Source organism: Scatophagus argus, chromosome 7, assembly GCF_020382885.2.
Source record: "Scatophagus argus isolate fScaArg1 chromosome 7, fScaArg1.pri, whole genome shotgun sequence".
Lineage (NCBI taxonomy): Eukaryota > Metazoa > Chordata > Actinopteri > Scatophagidae > Scatophagus > Scatophagus argus.
The window spans coordinates 1,608,763-1,631,349 of record NC_058499.1 but is presented as its reverse complement, the minus strand read 5'-3'; the positions used below and the strand labels follow the sequence as shown (position 1 = coordinate 1,631,349).

The 22,587-nt window shown below is 44.6% G+C and overlaps 1 protein-coding gene across 1 annotated transcript; it reads left to right on the top strand.

Annotated features, from left to right (window-relative positions):
- Positions 1-359: 359 nt before the first annotated feature.
- aass (aminoadipate-semialdehyde synthase) lies at positions 360-21,098 on the top strand. Its single transcript, XM_046394038.1, has 24 exons — positions 360-515; positions 1,356-1,591; positions 2,243-2,419; positions 3,774-3,858; positions 4,959-5,026; positions 5,139-5,285; positions 5,395-5,473; positions 5,708-5,835; positions 6,280-6,428; positions 6,783-6,905; positions 8,094-8,205; positions 8,401-8,460; positions 9,894-9,961; positions 12,995-13,116; positions 13,462-13,591; positions 13,948-14,058; positions 14,163-14,271; positions 14,768-14,908; positions 15,016-15,183; positions 15,785-15,880; positions 16,559-16,674; positions 18,797-18,885; positions 18,986-19,162; positions 19,418-21,098. Exons 2-24 carry the CDS (start codon positions 1,373-1,375, stop codon positions 19,534-19,536), a joined length of 2,793 nt encoding a protein of 930 aa, XP_046249994.1. The 5' UTR covers positions 360-515; positions 1,356-1,372; the 3' UTR covers positions 19,537-21,098.
- The last annotated feature ends 1,489 nt before the right edge of the window (positions 21,099-22,587 follow it).

The following is a 22,587-nucleotide window of genomic DNA, read 5'->3' as shown; positions in this document are numbered from 1 at the left end:
TAATTTAAATGCTAAATAATAATAATAATAATAATAATAATAATAATAATAATAAACTACACCAAAGACTAAAAATAATAACTGACACCAAAAGTAAGGGGTTTGAGATTTGGGATTAATATCACAATTCAGAAAATTAAATGTAGAGTTATGACGGCAAAAAGTGAAAATACAAACATTGAGAATGTTGAGTCAAAGCTGCATTTTTTTGTTGAACAGTATAAAGATATGATTTATTTATATACGTAATCTAAGATGATATAGAATAAAGCAAGAAAGCGTAAATAAAATAAATAACGTCCAATGTTTCGAATTCTTCCAAGGAGAAATTAGTCGTTTATTGTGAAATTCTGACCGGAAGCGGATTGGTTCACCCCGTGCGTGTGTGAGAGCCATCCCCGTGGGAAGTTGTGGCTCAGCTCACCTCTGTGTGACACTCCAGAGCTGTCCGTGAACCACCTCCACGTTTCCTCGTCTCCAGAACCTGGCGTGGTGAACAGAAACCGTTCAGAAAGGTGAGTTCGACCCGGCGCGTGCTTCACGTATTCGCTGATTATCGATCAGTGCATGAACAAAAACTAATGTGTGTAAGTGTTGTGCGAGTTACTTGGTGTTGACCAGATCCCGGAACTGACCCGAACGGTGCTGGTGTAGGCTAAAGCCACACAGAAAGCCAGAGTCAACACCGAACTCCGTTAACTTTCTCACAGATTTTACTTCTGTGTCTGCTGGATTCGGCGCCCATAGTGAAATCGCTGCTGCTGTCGTTTGCCGTATTTTATCGTGCTGAGCAGCTTTCACTTCACCGTTCCGCGTCAGTCCTGCTGTGTTTTATTAAAGTCTCATTTAGTGGTTCATACTTTTGATGGTATATGTCGCATAAAGTGGGTTCGGGTTTAGTGGTTCTCAACCTGGGGATCGAGACCCCTCAAGGGGTCGCATTAGGCTTAAAGGAATAGTTTGACAGTTTGGGGAGTGCACCTACCTGCTTTATTGCGAAATGTTAGATGAGAACAATGCTAACACTCTTGTCTCTGTACACTAAACATGTAGCTGCAGCCGGTTAGCTTAGCTTAGCATAAGGACTGGAAAAAGGGGGAAAAGTGGCTTGGGCATGTTCTGTGGTCTGACAAAACCACCTGTCTGTCAGCAGCTCTCCCCCAGTACCAAACTCAACCTGTCCGCTCGCCTTTCAGTCATACTTTCACTTGATGGTCGAGTTGTCTTCCCACACTGTTTGTCAGATTGTGTTCATTACACGACAGATTGCGTCACTTCCTGTGTGACTTTCACAAACCCACACCTTTCGATAACCGAGGTGTGGTCAGTAGTCTCCATGTCTCTGTCCTGAGCAGGGGGGGAGGTTGAAATCATGTTCAGACTCCTCAGTCACCAAGGTAAGAGGACGCAGAGCTGCCTCGCAGGCCAGCGGCGCTATGAGCACCACAGGGCCGTCATGGCCATCCGCCGCGAGGACATCAACCCCTGGGAGAGGAGGGCGCCGCTGGCCCCCCGCCATGTCAAAGAACTCACCAACACCGGCGTCAAAGTCCTGGTCCAACCGTCCAACCGCAGAGCCATCCACGAGAAGGTGAGGCTCTGCGCAACGTGTGATCGTAGGAAGAGACAAATTTGTGTGTGTAAGAAGAAAAACTGCACATACACACAACCTGCTATACTTGTAAAACGTATATGAAAACAATGCAGTGATTTGTAGATCATTCTCAACCTACATTCAGTTGAATATAAGACTGATCGAATATTTCGTGTTCTCCCTGATGAACCTTATTTTAATGGTTCTGAAACCGAGATTGGAGCCAAGTTCTCGAGTCACCTGAACACCTGTTGGCACTCCTGTTTCACCTGTTTCACCTTGTCTCGCTCTAATGTGTTCAGAAAACTCTACTGACAGCTCTTGATCATCAGTCCTGTGTCCAGAAAGGACAAGACCTGCATAAAATTAATATAATTTAAGTTTTCCATCTAAAAATCTACTGACTGATGCATTCAAGGGCTGCGTGTAAATTAATACTCTGTCAGGTTTCGTGCCTCTTATGCTGCTGTGGCGTGTGTATCTCTCAGGGGATCAGTCAAGTTTTATCTCACCTTTTTACTTTTTATTTTGTTAATCGTTTCTGGAAGCGTTCAGTATTTCACACAGATAGACATTTTATAGAAGAGTCTTGGTTTTTCTGTACGAAGCACAAGAAGCGTGTGTGCTAACTCATCTTTGTGTTTTCAGTACTACGTGAGGGCGGGGGCCGTCATCCAGGAGGACATTTCGGAGGCGTCTCTGATAATCGGGGTGAAGAGGATGCCGGAGGACAAGGTGATTCCCAGGAAGACGTACGCTTTTTTCTCCCACACCATCAAGGCTCAGGAGGCCAACATGGGGCTTCTGGATGACCTGCTGGCGAAGGTGAGAGCTCAGCGCGCTCGTCACGAAAAGTTTACCGTTTACTGTTTGTGTGCTTCGTAAGGAACAAACGGAAAACGTCTTTAGCAAAATTTGTAAGTATATGTGGTGTGCGATTTATCGGATCATTTTTACATTCCACTCTGTGGCTGCGGCTGCCCGACATGTTGTCACTTTCTTCCTGTCGTGTGCTGCATTGTGGGACACGTAGTCGTCTTTGTCATCTGCTTCCATTTTGTATGTACTACACATTGATGGAACTGGTACATACTACGGTTGTTTTGATACCAGGATGGAAACGCATCCAATACTTCCTAAAATGCTGGCTTGGGTGTCAGTAAATACCTGAGTGTATGCACCAGTCAGATATCACATAATTTATTAACACTGAAACAGGACCCTGCTACTGCCCAACAGCATCCAGTACCCCTGAATGTAACTTGACAAGTGCACAAGTAGCCACTATCCATAAGCTGAAAGTGACTTGTGTAACTTCAAACATTTAGGTTTATTGATATTTGCCTTCTCTTTGAGTTTTGACCGATCATCAAACTAAATACACAATATAGACAAAAGTATTGGGACAGCTGCCCTTCACACCAACAGGGACTTTAATGACGTCTCATTGTAAACACACAGACAGCTTTGCAGCTCTAACAGCTTCCACTCTTCTGTGAAGACTTTCCACAACATGTTGGAGTGTTTCTGTGGGAATTTGTGCCCATTCATGCAGTAGAGCATTTGTGAGGTCACACACTGATGTTGGACCAAAAGGCCTGGCTCACAATCTCCGTTCCAGTTCATCCCAAAGGTGTTGGATGGGGTTGAGGTCAGGGCTCTGTGTGGGCCAGTCAAGTTCTTCCACACCAAGGGTTCAACCTGAGGCAGGCCAAACATTGACAGCACTTATGTCACACCCATGCAGGGTTAAAAAATGACTTGTGTTCCTCTGCTCAGCACGGAGGCCACAGTGGATTTGGATTTGTCTCTCTTTGCAAGCTGCACAGTATACAACCATTTTTATTCTTGAGTATATTTACATGCTCTGAAGTGCTGAAGCTACTCAGATAAGCCTGGTTATGCTGGTAATCGAATGTTTGCATGCACTGTACTAACCTGTTTAGTGTAAAGCTGTCAGTACTGCATGCAGGAGCAAGAGGTGAACCAAGAATTAAGAAAAGCAGAACTTGACGCAGCCGTCCTGTTGGTCAGTGATTGACCCCTCAGCTGATGCTGCAGAATTTAAGGCTCAGACGTTTAGACACTCGTCTGTCCTCCTTCCTGTATCTCTGTGTCTTTGTCTTTCCTTCAGTCAAGATCCTCTAAAACTGTGATGAAATTCATTTTGTCTTCTCAGGAGGTCCGTCTGATCGACTATGAGAAGATGGTGGACGCTAACGGATTCAGGATCGTAGCATTCGGGCAGTGGGCCGGCGTCGCAGGTATGAAAAGTGAAAAGGTTTTGCAGCGTGTCTCTGCTGGTCACCTGAGACTGATGTGAAAGTGTTTGACAGCAGCAACTGCTGTGAGAGCAAACGATAAAGTACCTGATGGTGGAAGGATTCGACCAACAGGGATGAATCAGCCAGTCAGAGCTGAAACTGCTGAGTCACACTTGTGACATCTAATTGCTGAATCAGTATTGGTTCTTCTTGCTGTGACCTTTATCTGTTTAGAAGCAAAGTTCAAACCAAGTCTGTCTTGGCCAGGTGTACATGACACCTGTGCGGTGTCACTTCCCAACAAGTGGAAAGGTCACATGACTCCACCCCTCGCGGTCTCAAGCCGCCTGTCAGGAGATTACAGATGAGTCCTTTATCTGAGGTGTCCACCACAAAGCAGGACTGATGTGTTCGTGAGGTGTGGTGAACTTGAGGCCGGCTCACTCAGGATTTTTGTTCTGACAGAAACGTGTTTCCTAACTGGATTAGGAACTGGAAAAAATTGTGCCTTGGAATAGGAAAGTAGCTCTTACAGAATCCTCCTCACTGAAGTATTTACTCGACCCTGTCCGAAGTGTAACTGCTGTCGTGACGTCTGTACAGCAGTGACGGTGAAGATGGGGAGCAACGTGAACACTGAAATGTCACTGAAAGGCTGCTCAAACAGTAACACTGAAGTGAGCCTGTTGGAGAAGCTAGCAGCTTCACACCTGCCTGACCAGGTGTTAAAGGGTGGACACGTGGACTTTCACCTTCCCCGTCGACATGATGAACTCCTCCAACTCGCCGAAACCGAGTGAAGCGTGTCGGCTGTTGAGAGCCTCCCTCGTGTGCGTTACGCCTCATCTCCAAACAGGCCGATTATTGAAACGTGTTCTGATGACTTCATTAGAAAATTCACGGTTTCTCCTCTAGAAAATGAAAATCCTGTTGAATCAAACAGAAGCCTGCTGTGGGACATGAAGGGATATTTAAAATAATCTGCATTAATCCAGGAATGCTGTTAAAACAAGGCCCAGATTCAAGTGAAAATCGTTGTTTTTGGTATATAGTTCAAGTCATTTGATTAATATTTAATCAGAATTGGTTTTTTTTTGTAGGCATGATCAACATTTTGCATGGATTAGGGCTGCGCTTCCTGGCTCTCGGGCACCACACCCCCTTCATGGTAAGACGGCAACCAGAAAACAAGTTTGTCTTCAAATTCTGTCCTGAAAACGGCTTCCTGTGCCTTCACGTGATCCTTGTCCCATCACTTCCTGTCTCTCTGTGGTTCGCAGCACATCGGCATGGCTCACAACTACAGGAACGTCAGCCAGGCCATTCAGGCAGTGAGGGATTGTGGGTATGAGATCTCCATGGGGCTCGTGCCGAAGTCCATCGGCCCTGTGACCTTTTGTTTCACCGGTACCGGCAACGTCTCCAAGGTGCGACAAGACTGAACAAAAAACGTACCCACATCACGACGTGGCCTCAGAAATCCGGCTCCAGTGAGGACGTTTTCGAGCTCATCACACTCCTCTCTTTGTCCCACAGGGGGCCCAGGACATCCTGAACGAGCTTCCTGTTGAGTATGTCGAACCGCACGAGTTGAAGGACGTCTCTGAAACGGGAGGTACGAAAGTCCCTCACGTTTGCGTTAGTGTGATGTAATGAGCGTCATGTTGCTGCTGTCTGAGGGCTCGACTCAGTGGACTTTATTAGAGCAATGTGAGTTACGGTGGATGGAGCTCTACAGCGCCTCCCTGAGGAGAACGGCTGAAGAGCAGGAGGTTTATCAGACTGTCCTGCTGTGCTCGTTGCACTGCAGAAATCATCACTTTCTGTATGTTGCTGTTTTCTTCTACAGACTTGACCAAAGTGTACGCCACCGTGCTGAGCCGACACCACCACCTGATGAGGAAGAGCGACGGCATATACGACCCCATGGAGTATGAGAACCACCCGGAACTGTACACCTCGCACTTCAGGACCAGCGTGAGTCTGCGTCTGTACCTCCACCCCCACCCGTTCACTACCCCCAGTGCCAGCAGTCCAAACTCCCACCTGCTCCTGTCAGTCGGTCAGAGGCCTCGTCCTCTATTTCAGTTGTCAGCACCGAACAGCTGCTGATGTGTTTTAAAACACGTGCAGGTTTTCACGAGTTTAAAGGGACAGTTCACCACAAAAAAAACAAAATTCTGCATCACAGCTCACAGGGAATGTTAGCTAACTAAGCCAGCTAACGTTACAGCTCAGTGGAGGAGGACGAGCACGAGCCTCTCTTCAGGCAGTAGGAACACGTTTTCTTCTGTGCTGTGATACTGAATGAAAATACTTCCTACATGAAACTGAGTAACTCTGCCGTCATGGCCTGCCTCAATGAAGATGATACTCCGAGCGCGTCATCATAGTAAAAACGCTGTGTGATCTGAACCCCAGGTGGCGCCCTACACAACCTGTCTGATCAACGGCATTTACTGGGACCCTCACACCCCACGACTCCTCAGACGTCTGGACGCCCAGAAGCTGATGAGGCCGCCGAAGCACTCGCCTTCATCCACCGAGGGATCGCCAGTCCTGCCTCACAAGTAAGTGCCTAGAGTTGGATAGGGACTTTCAGACTCCTCTTTTTCCCTCCACATGCTCCCTGATTTCCCTTCAGAACCAGAAAATCAGGGTTGTCTGCATACTTTTGGCCATCCAGTGCAAGAATATTAAAGTGTTTGATTTGTCTGGTGTTTCATCAGCCTCACGGACGTGTTATTTCATCAATAGAAGGTGGAATAAGATCAACAGTCAGGTCATTGACACACTGAATGTCTGTGCTCGCGGGTGCAGGGAAGCGTAGTGTGCTGCCTGCTGTATCTCCACAGAGGTCAAAGGTCACGCCTTTATCCCCTGTCATGTTTACACTGCGCTGCGTCTCTTCTCGCTGTGTGCAGACTGCTGGCCATCTGCGACATATCTGCCGACACCGGAGGATCAATAGACTTCATGAACGAGTGCACCACCATCGATAAGCCTTTCTGTATGTACGACGCCAACCAGCACATTGACCACGACAGGTACGGCGCTCACGTTCATGCCAGCATCACAGTTTCTGCTGTCCACTTTCACTCATCTGACGTGTCACACCAGGGCGTCACATGGGTTTGTTTGTCACATGACATGAGGCTTGTGTAAAGAAAAGGCTCACAGAGGATATTCAGAGGGTTCAGGTTTGAGCCTCTCTGTGTTGGACTTGTATCTGCAGAGGAGTTAGTGTATAATCCTGTTTATTTCCATAATCCTGTGAACTCTGAGTCTGCACCGTCCGATGTACACAGCGTAGATCTGACGGTCTGTGAGTCTACAGTCCTGGGCCCCTTTTCTCAAAAGCGTCTTAACTCCAAAACCATCTTGGTCTCATTGGGAGTTAAAATGATCTCAAAGGGTAACTTCAGCATTTTTCAACCTGGACTTCATTTTCGTATTTTGCCTCTGACAGTTGGACAAATTATTTATTTTGACCAACCAGCATTGGCGATTGTGGGAAAAGAGAAACCAGGACTGCGTTTGCTGATCTTATGTGGGGTTTGAATGTTTTATGAAGCTAAAATTGATGTTCTGTGGGTGTTCTTCCCATGATGTTGTCAGACACTGTGATAATAATCTCTCACTCAGTACTGGACCAAATTCAAGAACTGTCCAGGCTGAAAAATACTGAAAAGGTCCAGTGTGTAGGGTTTAGTGACATCTAGTGGTGAGGTTGCCGATTGCAACCAACTGAGCACACCTCATCTGCCCGACGGTGGCTGCTGAAAGTCCCTCACTAGAGCCACTGTTTGGTTTGTCCTCTCTGAGACACAGTAGAAACATGGCGGACTTTGCTGAAGAGGACCTGCAATGTCTGTAGATACAAAACGATCCTTCTAAGGTGATGAAAACACGATTATTAGTTTCAGGTGATTATGCAGTAATGAAGACACGATTATTTTTAATTTCTGCTCTTAAATCCTCCACACTGGATCTTCACCTTTAACATTAACATTCATCATATTATGTGTGAACACAACATAACTCTTCTTCTATGGTGCTGATGAAATGTAAAATTCAGCTTTAAAAAACAGAAAAAATTATTATTAGAATTATTATTCTTTCTTATTGTGATCTTCATCCTGCTCTGACTGCTATCGTTTAAAATGATTCGTTTGTTGTGTTTTTCTAATCAGCCTTGTATGTCACATGTCATAACTTCTCGCTCCAATTGGCAGCGTGGAGGGAAACGGGATCCTCATGTGCTCCATTGACAACCTTCCTGCTCAGCTGCCCATCGAAGCCACGGAGTACTTTGGAGACCGACTCTTCCCCTACATCTGGGAGATGGTAAGACGGTTTAGGGTTCTGAGTGAGGTGAGGCCAGTCGTCGGGTTTCCGCCTCGCTCTTTCCGCGTCCCTCTGGTTGAGTTTGCTATGGGTGTGAGCGCTGCAGCAGGTTGTTCAGGGTGAACCGTGTCAATAAACCACCGAACAAACAGGTTTGTGCCAGCTTTTGTAAATTTAATGCCATCTCACCTTCAGCTGCCTTCAGACGCCACCAGACCGCTGGATGAAGAGGACTTCAGCCCGCAAGTCAGAGACGTAAGTGATGTAGAACTGGACGTAGAGAAAAGCTTCACTGTGTTTCATAGAGAAGCATGTTTTCACAGCCTTTATTTCTAATGTAATTTCAATGAGATAACAAGCCACGATTCACTAACTCATCATCTTTTTGAACACATGAGTGCAGGCTTGTAGTACTTGAGTCCAGGACTCAGATTTGTATTGTATTTTATGTAATATCCCATAGTAATTTAGCATAAGATGATATCTATGTTAAGTTCAATATTATATAATAATTATAAAATGATATACTTGGACTGAACTTGACGTGGATTTGACTCGGATCAGTTGTGGACTTGACTTAGACTCAAACTTTGGTGGCTTGACTACAAAACTGCATGCATGAAAACTTGGTTGCTGGTTGTATATTTGACATGTAAATATTTGCTCTTCATTATTGAAATAGAAATATTAAAAGTAGGCTTGGCCAGACTTCCTGTTTCTCTGGTCCAGTGTGCAAGTTTAAGCCAGTTTAATTTAATGTGACCTGACTGAACCGTCATTTGTCAGGTGTACACGAGGGAGCTAACAGCATACGGCTAGTTAGCATGAATTTGTTTATATTAGCTTTGGTGGTTATTGTTGTATTTTAGGGTTATGCTGACCGCTGGGAAAACATTATTCAGTAGTGATTCCAGGTTACACTGACAGAATATATGATTGCTGTGATGTAATCTGATTACATCTTGTCTGTCTGTATAGCCAAGTAGAGAATAACAAGCCTGTAACGATGCTGACTTAAATCTAACTAAGAATCATGTGCTCCATCTATTCAAAGAAAGAATAGAGTTATTCAGAATAAATTCAGTGCACACAACCACTGATGATGGCTTGGAAAACGCCTTCCATCTAAAATGAAGGACGTGTTTAAAGTTAATTACGAACATCCGACTGAAAAGCCCAAAGTTGCGTACTGTAAGCACAGTTAGTAACTCTCGCTGCTGTTGTCCTGTTAAAATAACTACAATTTTCTGTTATTACAAATCAACGCTTCATGCATCTGCTCCAAAGTAAAAGCATTTCAAGCATTTCAGGCGTCAGAAAGTCTTCATTTCTTTACTTTTCCCAGGTCCCATCAGGCTGAAGTCTGATTTTCTTTATTGTTCTGATGTTAAACTTTAGAAGCTTGTAAGAAATAAACTCCAGAAGTGTCACAGCTGTCCTGATGGGTTGTAAAGCTGCTGCACTCTCATTCATGGCCTCAGTGCGAGCAGCTGCTGACTCAAGTGCGACACCTAGTGGCCAAACCAGTACGGCGTTTGACTGAAATTTTAATGTATTTTTAATAAACAGAAGATCTCTACAGCTTTCAGCACCCACCGACTTAATTTCTCAGACAAATATTATTTCAATCATATATTGGACAATTTTGTAAGATTTGACGTCACTTTTTAATTTGTTTGTTCCTGAAGGCTGTCATCACCTCAAACGGAGTCCTCACCCCGAAGTTTGAATACATTGAAAAGCTCAGAGAGAGAAGGTAAGACTTCATGCTGGACCTGTGAGTATGTTAAGCATGTTGTTGTGTATGTTTTAAAAGGTTTTTGTAGAATTTGTGGCATATTTGTGTTTATGGAGCTCAGACTATTTGATTTATGACTAAAAATGTAAAAACATAACTTTGGCACACACCTGCTCCATCTCTGAGTTAATGCAACCAATCTGTGGATGAATGAGTAAAGATTGCGAGACAGGTAACGACTAAAATGTTTTTGGTTTTCTAACACGGCTCAGCCTCCTAACCTGTAGGCTTTCACCGTTACAGTTAAGAGCAGCTCATTAAAAGCTGATCTTTGTGCTTTGTAGTCTCCTGTTGTTGACTCATCCTCTTGTAGCTCCAGTTTGTGTTGTAGTGTCCATAAGCCAGCAGTGCTGTGAACTGGACTTGTACCAGCAGTCACTTGGTGGTTGTTCCTGTGCAGTGCTGCCCTCTGGTATCCGCTGTGCCAACCTGCCTCTGCATTAACACCTTGCATGGCTAGTGTGCTGATAAGCCAGAGCTGCTAGCCAACGTGTCACATACTGACGGGTAGAAACATCTTTTCTTCTCACTTCACCGCCGTCACCTGTCCTGTTGCGTCACTTTGTCTTGTTTTGGTGTGAAGTCAGAGGAGAAGATGAAGACGAGTTTCATTTTTAGCCGGACGGATGTTTTTAGCCTAGCGTAGAGGAGGGAGACTGTCTGTCATTTCAAGAGCATATCTGTGATTTGAGTGCATGTATTTCAGTATTCTGTTAACACACATTAACATCTGATTGTGCTTGGGCCGAATAACCCGAGCTCTAACCCTGGAGCTGAGCTGAGCTGAGCTGGGCTAAACACGACCTGGACCTCATCCTGTGCTGGACTCACTGGGATGAAACTGATCTTCTCCTCTGACTATAAGACCCAAAACAAAATGTTTGTCTGCATGTTTATCGTTTACTTACAATCTGTGAAATCCTCTTCGTCGTCCTTCTTTTCCTCAAGCTTCATGTTTTTGATCTGCTTTGATTAATTTCTCAGGTTAGATTCTGTCAGTGTTTTCACTTAAAGCTGCCGCTTCGCTCAGCGTTGCTTTTGTTGCATTTTAATGACCTTTTCAAATCTATTCTACCTCCATAACTCTTACGGGTACGGTATTAATGTTTCTTCATCTGATTAACATTCAAGCTCAGTGCAGATTTGCTCTTCAGGAGCGTCTTTGATGAGACTCTCCGGGTTTTTTCACTCCGACGAGTCCTGCTCGCTCATATTTAGGCCACCTCTAAGACCTGATGAGTCTTCTTGCTGATTGTATCATTTTTCCAGACAAGCCAGGCCACCAGATCTTAATCCTTTGATTGAGTTTGGCTCCTAAAGAGAGTTTAAGTCAGGGAGAAATCCTCCTGAGGGAACGTCTCTCTCTTTCTGTTTTAATTAAGAAGACGATGCTCAGCGGCGGGCGGACTGCCGCTCGCCTCGCCGACTCGTGCATGTGTGGGGTGTCGCATCCAATTAGGCAAAGCTAATGAGGTCTCCCGGGGTCTGACTGTGGTGGGGGTTGAGGCGGGTGGTGGTGGGATATTAATGCCACAGGTCACTCGGCTTGTTATGGTGTTAACGTGATGACCCAGCATGCAAAATCACAGACTTTTTGTGTGACTCCAGTTGTTTGGCCTCTCAGTGAAGTCAGAGGCTTTGGAGCTGACTGCGGCTCACGAATGTGGTCCAGCAGGAGATCTTCGGTGCTTCGTGAGTCCTGGATGAAGTGAAATTTGCAGACGACGCTCAGAGTGTAAACGTCTTCTTCTGTAATGTTTCTTTGAATCACCACTTCGTTCAGCTTACAGAATATTTTTGTGAGGGTGAACGTTCAGAAAACATTACACGCATATTTCTTCTTAAAGTTTGGCTTGTTAATGAGAGAAAATGTAGAAAATAGACAATTCAGCAAACGAGGGTATCGACAGATTTGTAGTTTTAATATTTAAATGATTGAGTACTGCTGTAGTATTACTGTAAGGTACTTTTTGATTTATAAATAGTCAAATGAGTAATATCCACTTAATGTATTAACAAGCATATTAATCAAGTGTGATTATTTTACATGTAACTTTGTATTTGTCGTTGACTTTTAAGTTAATATGAACAATTATTGGTAGTTAGATGTTTAACAAAACAGAAATCCTGAAAACGTTTCCCGTGTTGGATTCCCCACAGTCCTCCTCCTCCTCCTGGTTCAGCCCTGATCCTCATCAGTCACTCCAATGCTGTTTGATTTCATTTGATGGGAGAAGTTTCACTGCCGCTTTGACTTTGCACACATTGTGTGGAAACAAAGCACACGTCATTCACTGATTGGAGATCTGCTCAGGCAGACATTAGCTTCTTCCTCAAAATGCATGTAAATGCCATTTAAACCCATCAGGTAAAGAAAGTCATCGGCATTACTTGCCTTCTGAGGGTCTTCAAGCTGAATGACATGAATTAAAGCACTGCAGTATGAAAACATGCCAGAGAAGGCTGATTTTAAATTGTGCTTTAACGAGTTGTTGTGCAGCTTCAGTGCACTTCAGTTTTGTCTGTGATGTTTGCTAATGTGTGTTCTTAACTGAAGTTCAAGGAGGAACATGAACACATGAGTACAATAATGTTTTTCTTCATGTCGAGTATTCAGAACAATTCTAAGAGGAACTTGAAACTGAACACAGAGAATAAACACGTGTTGTTTGCTTCCTGTTGACAGACTAAATGTGTGAAGAGTCAAAGTTGAGTGGTGAGACTAACATTCATGAGACTGCTTTCCATCCACACCTTAAGGACTAAATTTTGATGAAACCTCCTCAGACAGTTGAGTCTGTAGTTCAGTTAAAATCATGATGAACATTTGTGAATCTTTTGAGTTTCGTGAGTGGACGTCCATGTCGTCTGTGCAGCTGAGTTTTGAAGGCCTCAGCCTGCTGGATGGAAACGCAGTAACTCAGAAAGTCTCTGATGTGTTTGTGATGCATTGAGGCCTTGAAGTCAGTCAGTGTGTCCCGCGTCCTGCAGGGAGAAGGCTCAGATTATGATGAAGACTGGGATGAAGCGCGTCCTGCTGCTGGGTTCAGGGTACGTCTCCGGACCCGTGATTGAGTATCTGACGCGAGACGAGCGGACTCAGATCACTGTGGGTGAGTTACTCTTACATTCATAAAAGCTGCATGCTGTTTGAAAAGAATAGAATCGTCCCAAAGTCTTCATCTGCAAATAGAACTGGCTCACGTATCGTCACGTGACCACATTCCACCGTCAGGTCTGGTCACATGGTCACGAGTTCTTGTTCCACGTGATAGTTAGCGACTGTAAACGTGCTAACGGACACTACAGCCTCACAGGATGCTGGCATGAGTCCATTTTTTGTGACCTAAAGACATAACTGATTGTGATAATGGTCGGTCGGTCCACATCCCGGATGAAGAACCTCTCAGAACCGTCCGCTGAGTGTGTTTCCTGTGGTTTGTCCTCTTTGTGCTCAGCGTCAGTAATGCTGAAACAGGCAGAGGAGCTGGCAGCCAAATATCCCAACACCATCCCCATCATGCTGGACGTCCGCAGCCAGGAAGGACATCTCGACTCTCTGGTCAAAGATCACGACTTGGTCATCAGGTGAGCCAAATATTTTGTTACGAGCAGACATACAAAGTGATAAACATGTGGTTTGACTGGATGGAAGAAATCATGTTTCTCCATCTTTTTGCTTCTCCTGAAGAAAACTTGAAATATTTCAGGGCAGGTTGGTTAAATAATACTGTCCTGTTTGTTAGCCATGCCCCCAAAAGGAGGCGGAGCCTGATGGACACTTGTTTGGACCTCTACCACTTTAGTGATACTTGGTCCCTAATTGAAATGCTGATGTTGAAAGCTTTTGTAGTACTGTTGAAAATGGAGTTGTGCAGACATGTCAGATTCAGGTCTGGGATCAGTTTTTATGGGTCAAAATAAACGCTCCCTCTGCTCCTCAGCATGCTGCCGTACACGTTTCATCCACTCATCGCCAAGCACTGCATCAACAGGAAGGTAAACCTGGTGACAGCCAGCTACCTGAGTCCCGCCATGAAGGAGCTGCAGAGCAGGTGATGACAGAAATCATCCCACAGAAAACAAAGTCAGCTGGTTTCGTCTGAGACTGTATGTCGATCAGCGTGTGTGTGTGTGTGTGTCTCTCTGTGTGTGTCAGTGTGGAGGAGGCAGGCATCACCATCGTGAATGAGATGGGACTGGACCCGGGTATCGACCACATGCTGGCCATGGAGTGTATCGACCAGGCCAAAGCTGACGGCTGCACTGTGAGTCAGCACACACTTTGTGTGTGTGTGTGTGTGTGTGTGTGTGTGTGAGAGAGAGATAATGACTGTTTGAACACATGCAGACTTCCCAGCCGTCGTATTGATCCATTAAACAGACTGCCAGAGCACAAGTTCACGTTGCTGAATCGAGTCCAGAACAGACGACGTCACACCGTCAGACATGAGCTGATGTGGGGGCTTTTTAGACTGGAGGTCTCCTGCAGCTTGTGAAAAACTCAGATGTTCTCTGAGATTCACATGAAAAATTATCTGAGATATCCAAGCCACAAATTTGTGATGAAGAAATTCAGATTTAGAGGATAAACTGACAACACTTAAACTCTTCTGTGATCAAAATGGACTTTTGTAGCTGGCGACTCTTTGAAAACTACCACATCACAGATTGGTGTTATTGCTGAACTATAAAATACTGCAGTGGAGTAGAAAAAGAGTACCAGTAGTACTGAGCAGAAAGTTGAATATCCATGTCGTCCAGGTGGAGTCCTACAACTCGTTCTGCGGAGGACTTCCTGCTCCTGAATGCTCAGACAATCCTCTCCGATACAAGTTCAGCTGGAGTCCATATGGCGTCCTCCTCAACACCATCAGCCCCGCCATCTTCCTCAGGGACAGCCAGGTATGGAGGCCTGAAAGGAATCATTGATCAACAGCAGTTTTTTTCTGCGGACGTCTGTGGTCTTGACTGCAGCCTGTGTGTGTGTGTGTGTGTGTGTGTGTCTTCAGGTGGTGAGCATCCCGGCTGGTGGCTCTCTAATGGACTCCACCGCGCCGATGGATTTCCTCCCTGGTTTCAACCTGGAGGGATTTCCAAACCGCGACAGCACCAAGTACGCCGAGTCTTACGGCATCCAGACAGCACACACACTGATCAGAGGAACACTGCGCTTCAAGGTACCACACACACACACACACACACACACACACATGCTCAGTGCAAGTTTCAGCTTTGCATCGTTAAGCTGCTTCAGGTCTGCTTTTCTGCAGCAACTTTTTGAAGAACTCAGTGAGAGACATGAGCTTCATTTGGCTGAAGAATTACTTTAATTATTGATCAATCAGCAAATTATTTTCTTGATTAATCAGTTAATTGTTCTGTTTATAAAATGTCAGAAAACAACGAGCTTCCCATCACAGGCTCTCACAACGTGATGTTGTCCTAAAATGTCTTGATTTGTCTCACGTTTCCTTCTGTGGGCAGCTTTAGCAAAATGATGAGGTCAACTTGAAACTGAAAATGTAATTCCACAAGAGAGTTATAATTTTCCACAGCTCATTGATGTGTCATTATCAAAGACTTAAGTTGAAGTATTCAAAAGTAAATTCAGATTTGAGAGTCAAAATGCCACGTGAACAGTGCAGCCAACCAGCTCAGACTGTGACCACAGTAAGCTAAATACGAGATGTTCCGTCCCTGAACTGTCCAAACAAAAGTGTTTTTCTCCCAGCACCTTCAGCTACACGTGTGATAACTGCAACGTGTTCTGTCCCACAGGGCTTCTCGAAGGCCATGAGCAGCTTCATCAAACTGGGTCTGATCAACAGCGAGGCCTGTCCCATCCTGCACCACACTTCCTCCTCTGTTTCCTGGGTAAAAGCCTCCGCCGAGGGTCCATTCAGAGTGAAGCAGGGCTGATGAAAACATCCAAACGGATGCTCGACAGGCAGCCTCTGAGCAGTGAATCCTGCTTCTTTATCCGCTCTGTCATCTGCTTTGATGAAACGAGCTGTTCTGCAGCTCTCCCACTTGAAGCATCTGACTGTGGAAGTGGGTTTGCTGAAGAGTCTTTTTACTGTCAATAGCTGCTTGTCAACATCAAGGCTGCAGTGAGCCAAGGCTTCCTGACACTGATGAGAGTTAACAGCAGATAATCTTCACCGTCTTTTATCTTTCTGAGATGAAGCACCGAGCTGCGTGTTCAGGATGTGTTCATCACTTTAACGATTTTCATTCCCCCCAGTTGTCGCCCTAAAAGCATTCAAAAAGTGTCCCGAGTTTCAGCTGACAGGAAGTGAAGATAAGACCCAGTCTAGGAGCAAAAGAGGAGCTTCAGGAGACAGTCTAAGGGGTTTGCAGGAGCTAAGAGATGGACAGGGACATAAAGAGGAGCAAAGAGACAGACTAGGAGACAGACTGGGAGCTAGAGAGGATCCAGGAAGAAATGCTTTAAGGGAAGTTATATCATCAGCACAGGAGGTTGGATGTGGTGGTCTTTGAGGTGTGGGGGGACCTAAAAAGAGGAACTGTGATCTGTTGTGTCCTCCACAGAAAGACCTCCTCTGCAGGCAGATGGGACTGTCCTCTTCTGTCTCCCAGGAAGCCTTTGAAGAGGCCGTATATGAACGCGTCGGAAAGGACAACTCCAGCATGGACAACCTGAGATGGTGAGAGATTTAAACTATTCAGGATTCCTGTCGGAGTGACAAAATAACCAAAATCTTTCAAACGTAGTTCAAGCCGACACGCGTTTATTGTTTCTCTCCCGTACTGAAAGACACACAGCAGGAGTCCACCACAAGCTTGTTGCTTTTGCTGATGTTGAGCTTCCACTCAGGATTAAAGTAGAATACCTGGTGGCAGCAGTACGAGTATCTCATTGGCTGATGTCTTGTTAGCACCATTGGACACACTGTGACGAGTGAACAGCTGCAGTCCCTCCCCTCCTGTTTGGTCTGACTGACTGATAAAGGTTTAGTTTGGAGGACACGTCTCCGTCCGTGTTGTCCACCAGCTGGGCTGTCTAGTTGTGTCTCAGCTAAAAAGTGTGAATTCTTTTCTTATCAGTAACCAGAAAGGATTTAAGGATTTATCAGCCAATGAAAAGAGCTCATCTGGGCTGTAGGGAGACCAGCTGTGGTACCACAGACGGGGGCCCAGAGGGTCTAGATGGGTTGGACCGTCCACCGGCTGTTTAAGACCACCCGTGTGTTTCAGGAAGTTGCTTGGCATGCAGTGAAGCCCTCAGGTTGAAAGTGGACTTCACAGATCCAAAAGATGCTGAAGCTGTCAGTAAACCTTCTCCCGTTTTCTCACTTAGTTTCAGGCAAAAATATTATTTTTATGATCTGAGAGCCAGTTTTCCTTTGCAGAGTATCAGCGTGGATAATAATCACCATTCTTACCTGCTTAGTTATCAAGGCCCCCCTTCAGAACGGAGTCTGGCTCTCTTCTGGCCCTGAGTTTCGCAGTGGGTTTTGGGTTTTTGCCTTAATGCTGGTGGTTTAGAGCTGCAACGATTAGTCATCAGCTATCACATTAATCATGGATTAATCAATAAATCCAAATTCTGAAAATATTCTGTGACAGTACACTAAATTTCTGTAGGCCGTGGACAAAGGAAGACGTTCGAGGACATCACCTTGGGCTTGGGAAACAATCAGTATTAGTGGTAACATTTTTATGGACCAAACCAGTAATCGATTTGTTGAGAAAATGATCAACAGGTAAACGTCAGCTGATGCTTTCCGCGCAGCCCTGGTGCTACGTCAGGGGAGGCCGGTTTGGGACCCTCCACAGCAGCTCCAGTGGTGTTCGGTCTCATCCAGGGGGGCCTCAATGGGAGGCACTTTGTGCAGCAGCTGCTACAGAGTCAGAGAGCTGCCCACTTTGTCGTATGTGATGCAGGTGCTCACACTCCACCGGATTGGCTGGTGGGCTGTTTGTTCGATTAGCGTCGGGGTCCTCTGACTCAGCACAAACTCTGGAGGTCATCTTGTTGTAGTCCAAATTCAAGGTTTTCAGTCACAGATGGAGTTAAGCCTTGCTGTTTGTAGGCCACCCTTGCCTACAAAGTAACGAAGGGGATTTAAAAAACCTATGCTGGTAGCTTTCTGGGTCCTTCTTAAATTGAAGTGATTTTATCCAGGATCCACTTTGTGTAACTTTTGGCAGAAGAAAACAAGGATATCAGTCAAAGAATGTAAGCAAAGTCGAGAGCAAACAGCAAAGGCAGATGCTGACGTCTGCTGCTCTTCAAAGTTAGTGTTGGTTCTTTGGATTGTGGGTTGAAGCAAGGCCGAGGCTGCTCCTCTTCCGCACACTTTTTAACGTCCCCCCCTAATGAGGATGCCTGAAGTGGTGTAGCGCGCACACTTCAATTTAAATCAACTTTTTCAAAGGTCTCTTCAGACCAAGGCTCCACGCTGACATTGTTCTGCTGCCGCTGGCGGTGAAGGGAAGAGGGCCACGCTGGCATTGAGACGTGAATTCCTCTGACGGTAAAAGTGAACTGTTGGAAACATTCCATCTGTGCCGTTGAAAGAGTAAAATGCCAATGCGCTCACAGCTCAAATTTAATGACTTGTTGTTCATTTTCAATTCACCAGCAAAACAGTGACAAAAAGCAACTGCTCATCTCTTTAGATTTAGCCAAGGATGTGTGGGCCGCCGCAGCGCTGCCAGGGTGCTGCAGCAGAGTAATTTTCTTTTAAAGCTTTTAAAATGGCTTTGTGAAGGTTATTCTATTGTGAGGAAAAATCTTGTTTTTTGGTTTTTCTGTGTGCTCAGGTTTGGAATGCTGAGTGACGAGTCGGTGCCTCACGCCGACAGCGTGTTGGCTGCTCTGGCGAAGCATCTGGAAGCCAAACTCTCCTTTGGTGAGACTCGAGCCCGTTTTATCACCACTAATCACGAGAACACAAGTACTAAATGTAATACTAGTACATGAACTACTAATTGCTTCACTCCCGTGGTCAGATAAGGGCGAGCGAGACATGGTCATCATGAGGACCGACGTGGGGCTTCGCCATCCAACTGGCGAGCTGGAGACCAAACACATTAGCCTGGTGGTGTACGGTGACTCCAACGGCTTCTCCGCCATGGCCAAGACTGTAGGATACCCAGCAGCCATTGCTGCTCGAATGGTGCTTAATGGTCAGTCAAGAAGATTGTTTCTGAAGTTAAATAAAATAAAACAGTGATACAAAAACAGCAGCAGTTCTGAACAGGTACAGTTTAGAAACAAAAATCATTTAAACATTTAAACATTTAAAAGTTGGCCTCATCAGTCAGGGAAGCTAAAGTTAGTTTGTCCTGCAGCGAGTTCGTTTCTCAGTTTTCTTATCACCGAGCAGAAGTTAAAATACTGCAGACAGGAGTTAGTTTGAGTTATTGTTTTTCTTTCTGCAGGTGAAATCAGTACAAAGGGACTGGTGGTTCCGATGACGAAAAACGTCTACGGGCCGGCGCTGGCCCGACTGAAGGAGGAGGGACTTTGCTTCATATCCAAGAGCACCCTGCAGGAGTAGAGCTGAGAAATGTGTGAAATCAGCCTGCTGTCCGCCGCCTTTTTACCAACTTTATCCTCTTTTGACAGGCTCAGACTCACCTGCTGAGTTTTAGTCATGTTTATTGTTCCCCAAATATGTGAGAGGTGTAAAATGTTTAAGGGAAAAAAAGTTTTGAATCAAGAAAAAGTCAAAAAGGTCGAATGTTTTGTCTCCAAAAGTAGTATTTAGTTTTTTGGAAATTGACTTTTTGTCAATGCTTTAAAACGCTGTTTGTAAGTTTAGATCATAAAGCTTAATATTAACCCAAGTTTGCTCACCTGTACCAAACTGGAAATGTGTCACTGGTATCACCTGTTTCGGAGAAAAGTTCTTCTGTGAAGATTTGGAAGGATCCAACCATTCAAACCATTCATTGAAAGGACAAAAAACATGTCATCAATCAGATGAAACTCCTGACTGAGCAGTCGAAAGTCTGTGATGTTTTTAGCACTTGTTTTGTCAATTGGTTAGCCAATTGACAAAACCAAACGTACTGTCTTTTCTCCCATCGTCTCAAGTAGCATAATTAAAAACCCAACAGATCGAGTTCAGAACCTTCAGACTGTTACATCGAGAAAGACCTGAGGACAAGCCCACCTAAGTACTTATTCAAACTCGTTCAGAGTGAACACTAACACAGAAGTGATGTTTTTGTGAGCACAGCACAATATGTATTCAATTTAGTCACAATAGTTTTCATACATTTCATTTGTAATGCGCTTAACAACTCTTTCTTTTTTTTTTAGATTTTTAATTTTCTAGCTTGTCCATCACATTATCCAGAAATTCTGATTTATTTAAACTGTACCAATATTAATAATCATTTTAGAGCCCATGTAGAACCCCATGTGTTACAGTAAGAATGTTTTATCTTTGGACTGTTAACCCGTAAACTCCTGATCTTCATCCGGTAACTGAACACGTGATCATCAGCAGCAGCTCCTGACTTACGCTGAGCTGAGATGTAGAAATCTTCATTTGAGATTTGTAAAGTGTGAAAACTGTTTGTGGAATGAGTTGGCTCTTTGTTTTCTGCCACCTGAGCAATATTTATTTTATTTTTGGGAACATTGTGATTGCCTTCTCAACGGTTTTTCATGTTTTAAATGTATAAAAAAATAAATAAATAAATATGAAGCTCAGAGAATTATTTTACATATTAAGAGATATTTTCAAATTTTTAAAATAATATATCCTTATATATATCTGATATGTGGTAAATGTGTTTCTTTTGATATTTTGGACAATTTGTTGACTTGAATTTTCAGGTTTCAAAAGAAGAAAAGAAGTCGGATAAAAAGGTGAAACCTTAAACACATCAGCACTGAGACATCCGTCAAATTAAATTTTGATATCATAGAATATTAATCAGAATATTGGTTTGGTTTCCATATATGCACACTGTTGTTGTTATTTTGTTTTGTCTTTCATGTTTGAGATAATATTCATGCCTTTCATGATAACTAAACTTGTTTTGATATTCCATTTTATCCTTTTTGAAAATGTTAAAAGTTGTTAAATAAATTGATTTGTCTTCTAGACTTTTGACTCCGTAAAAGCATGTAAACATCCCACATTTTCTATTTCTGATTCTGTTCTGACGTCTTCTCGGTCTGCAAGAAAAAATAGACAGTCAGCCTGTTTGCTTCCGCTTAACTTGAAGGCAGCCATGCAAACTAGGCCACCAAGCAGGGGATAATTGGGCATGTAATTATGAGAAGTCAAAAATGCAAATGAAGGTGTGGTTACGACGGCCGGTCAAGACGACGTCTGGACACTTGACCTATTTTCTGTCCTGAAAAGGCACATTTCTTGCAGGGTCTTAACCCGGATTAATAAATGGGAAATCAACAGAATAACAGGGCAGGGATTAAAGCATGACTCCATAAACGGAAAACATGTAATCCACAGACCGGACAGGACTCTGTTTTCATCAGACCACGTCTTCATTTTCTCTGTTCTTGTGGTTGTCTCATTAACACCTTGTCCTTTCAGGCTCACAGGGACGATGGCTCCATCTCTTGTCTTACGGTTGTGACCTCTGACCTTCGGCCTCCTTCCTGATGATCGAGGAGGTGACGCTCATTCTGCTGCTGTAAGTCACTGTGGATAAACACATCAGCTGAAGGCCTCAAATGCAAATGTTTCTCTGCCTTCTCATCCTCCTGCCATTTTACTTTTTAACCCAGAAATCTAAATTACTTTAGATATATATATATATATATATATATATGCACCGTAATGTATGTAATGTAGTATCTTATCAACTACTGTATAAGGTTTTGCTGGCAATATTCAAGTTCCCCTTGGGATAAACCCTAATAAATTTGGTCATGCCAAAAAATATTGTTGTCCCCAGTCAAAGTCAGCAGCTCCCAACTTCCACTGTAAACAGTATTAGTAGGGCACTGCTTCCCCCCTGAGGCACTGGACAAATTTCCTCGAGGCTGACTGATAGTCCTCCTCCATGGCCTCCCAAAACTCCTTCCAGACCTGAGTTTTTGCTTCCACAACTGCTTGGGCTGCAGCACATGGTCCGCTCGGACTCAATGTTCCCGGTCTCCCTTGGGATCTGGTCGAAGTTCTCTCGGAGCTGTGAGTTGAAGACCCCTCTGACAGAGGGTTCCGCCAGATGTTCCTAGCAGACCCTCACAGTGCGCTTGGGTCTGCCAAGCCTGTCCGGCTTCCTCCTCCCCCAGCGGATCCAACTCACTACCAGGTGGTGATCAATTGACAGCTCAGTCCCTCTCTTCGCCCGAGTGTCCAAAACATATGGCCAAATTTCAGATGACGCAACCAGAGTCAATCATTGATCTCCGGCCTAGGGTGTCCTGGTGCTCCGTGCACTGATGGACACCTTTATGCATGAACATGGTGTTCGTTATGGACAGACTGTGACTAGCACAGAAGTCCAACAACAGAACACCGCTCAGGTTCAGATTGAGGAGGCCGTTCCTCCCAATCACGCCCCTCCAGGTATAACTGTCAACTGGCATTGAAGTCCCCCAGTAGAAGTATGGAGTCCTTGTT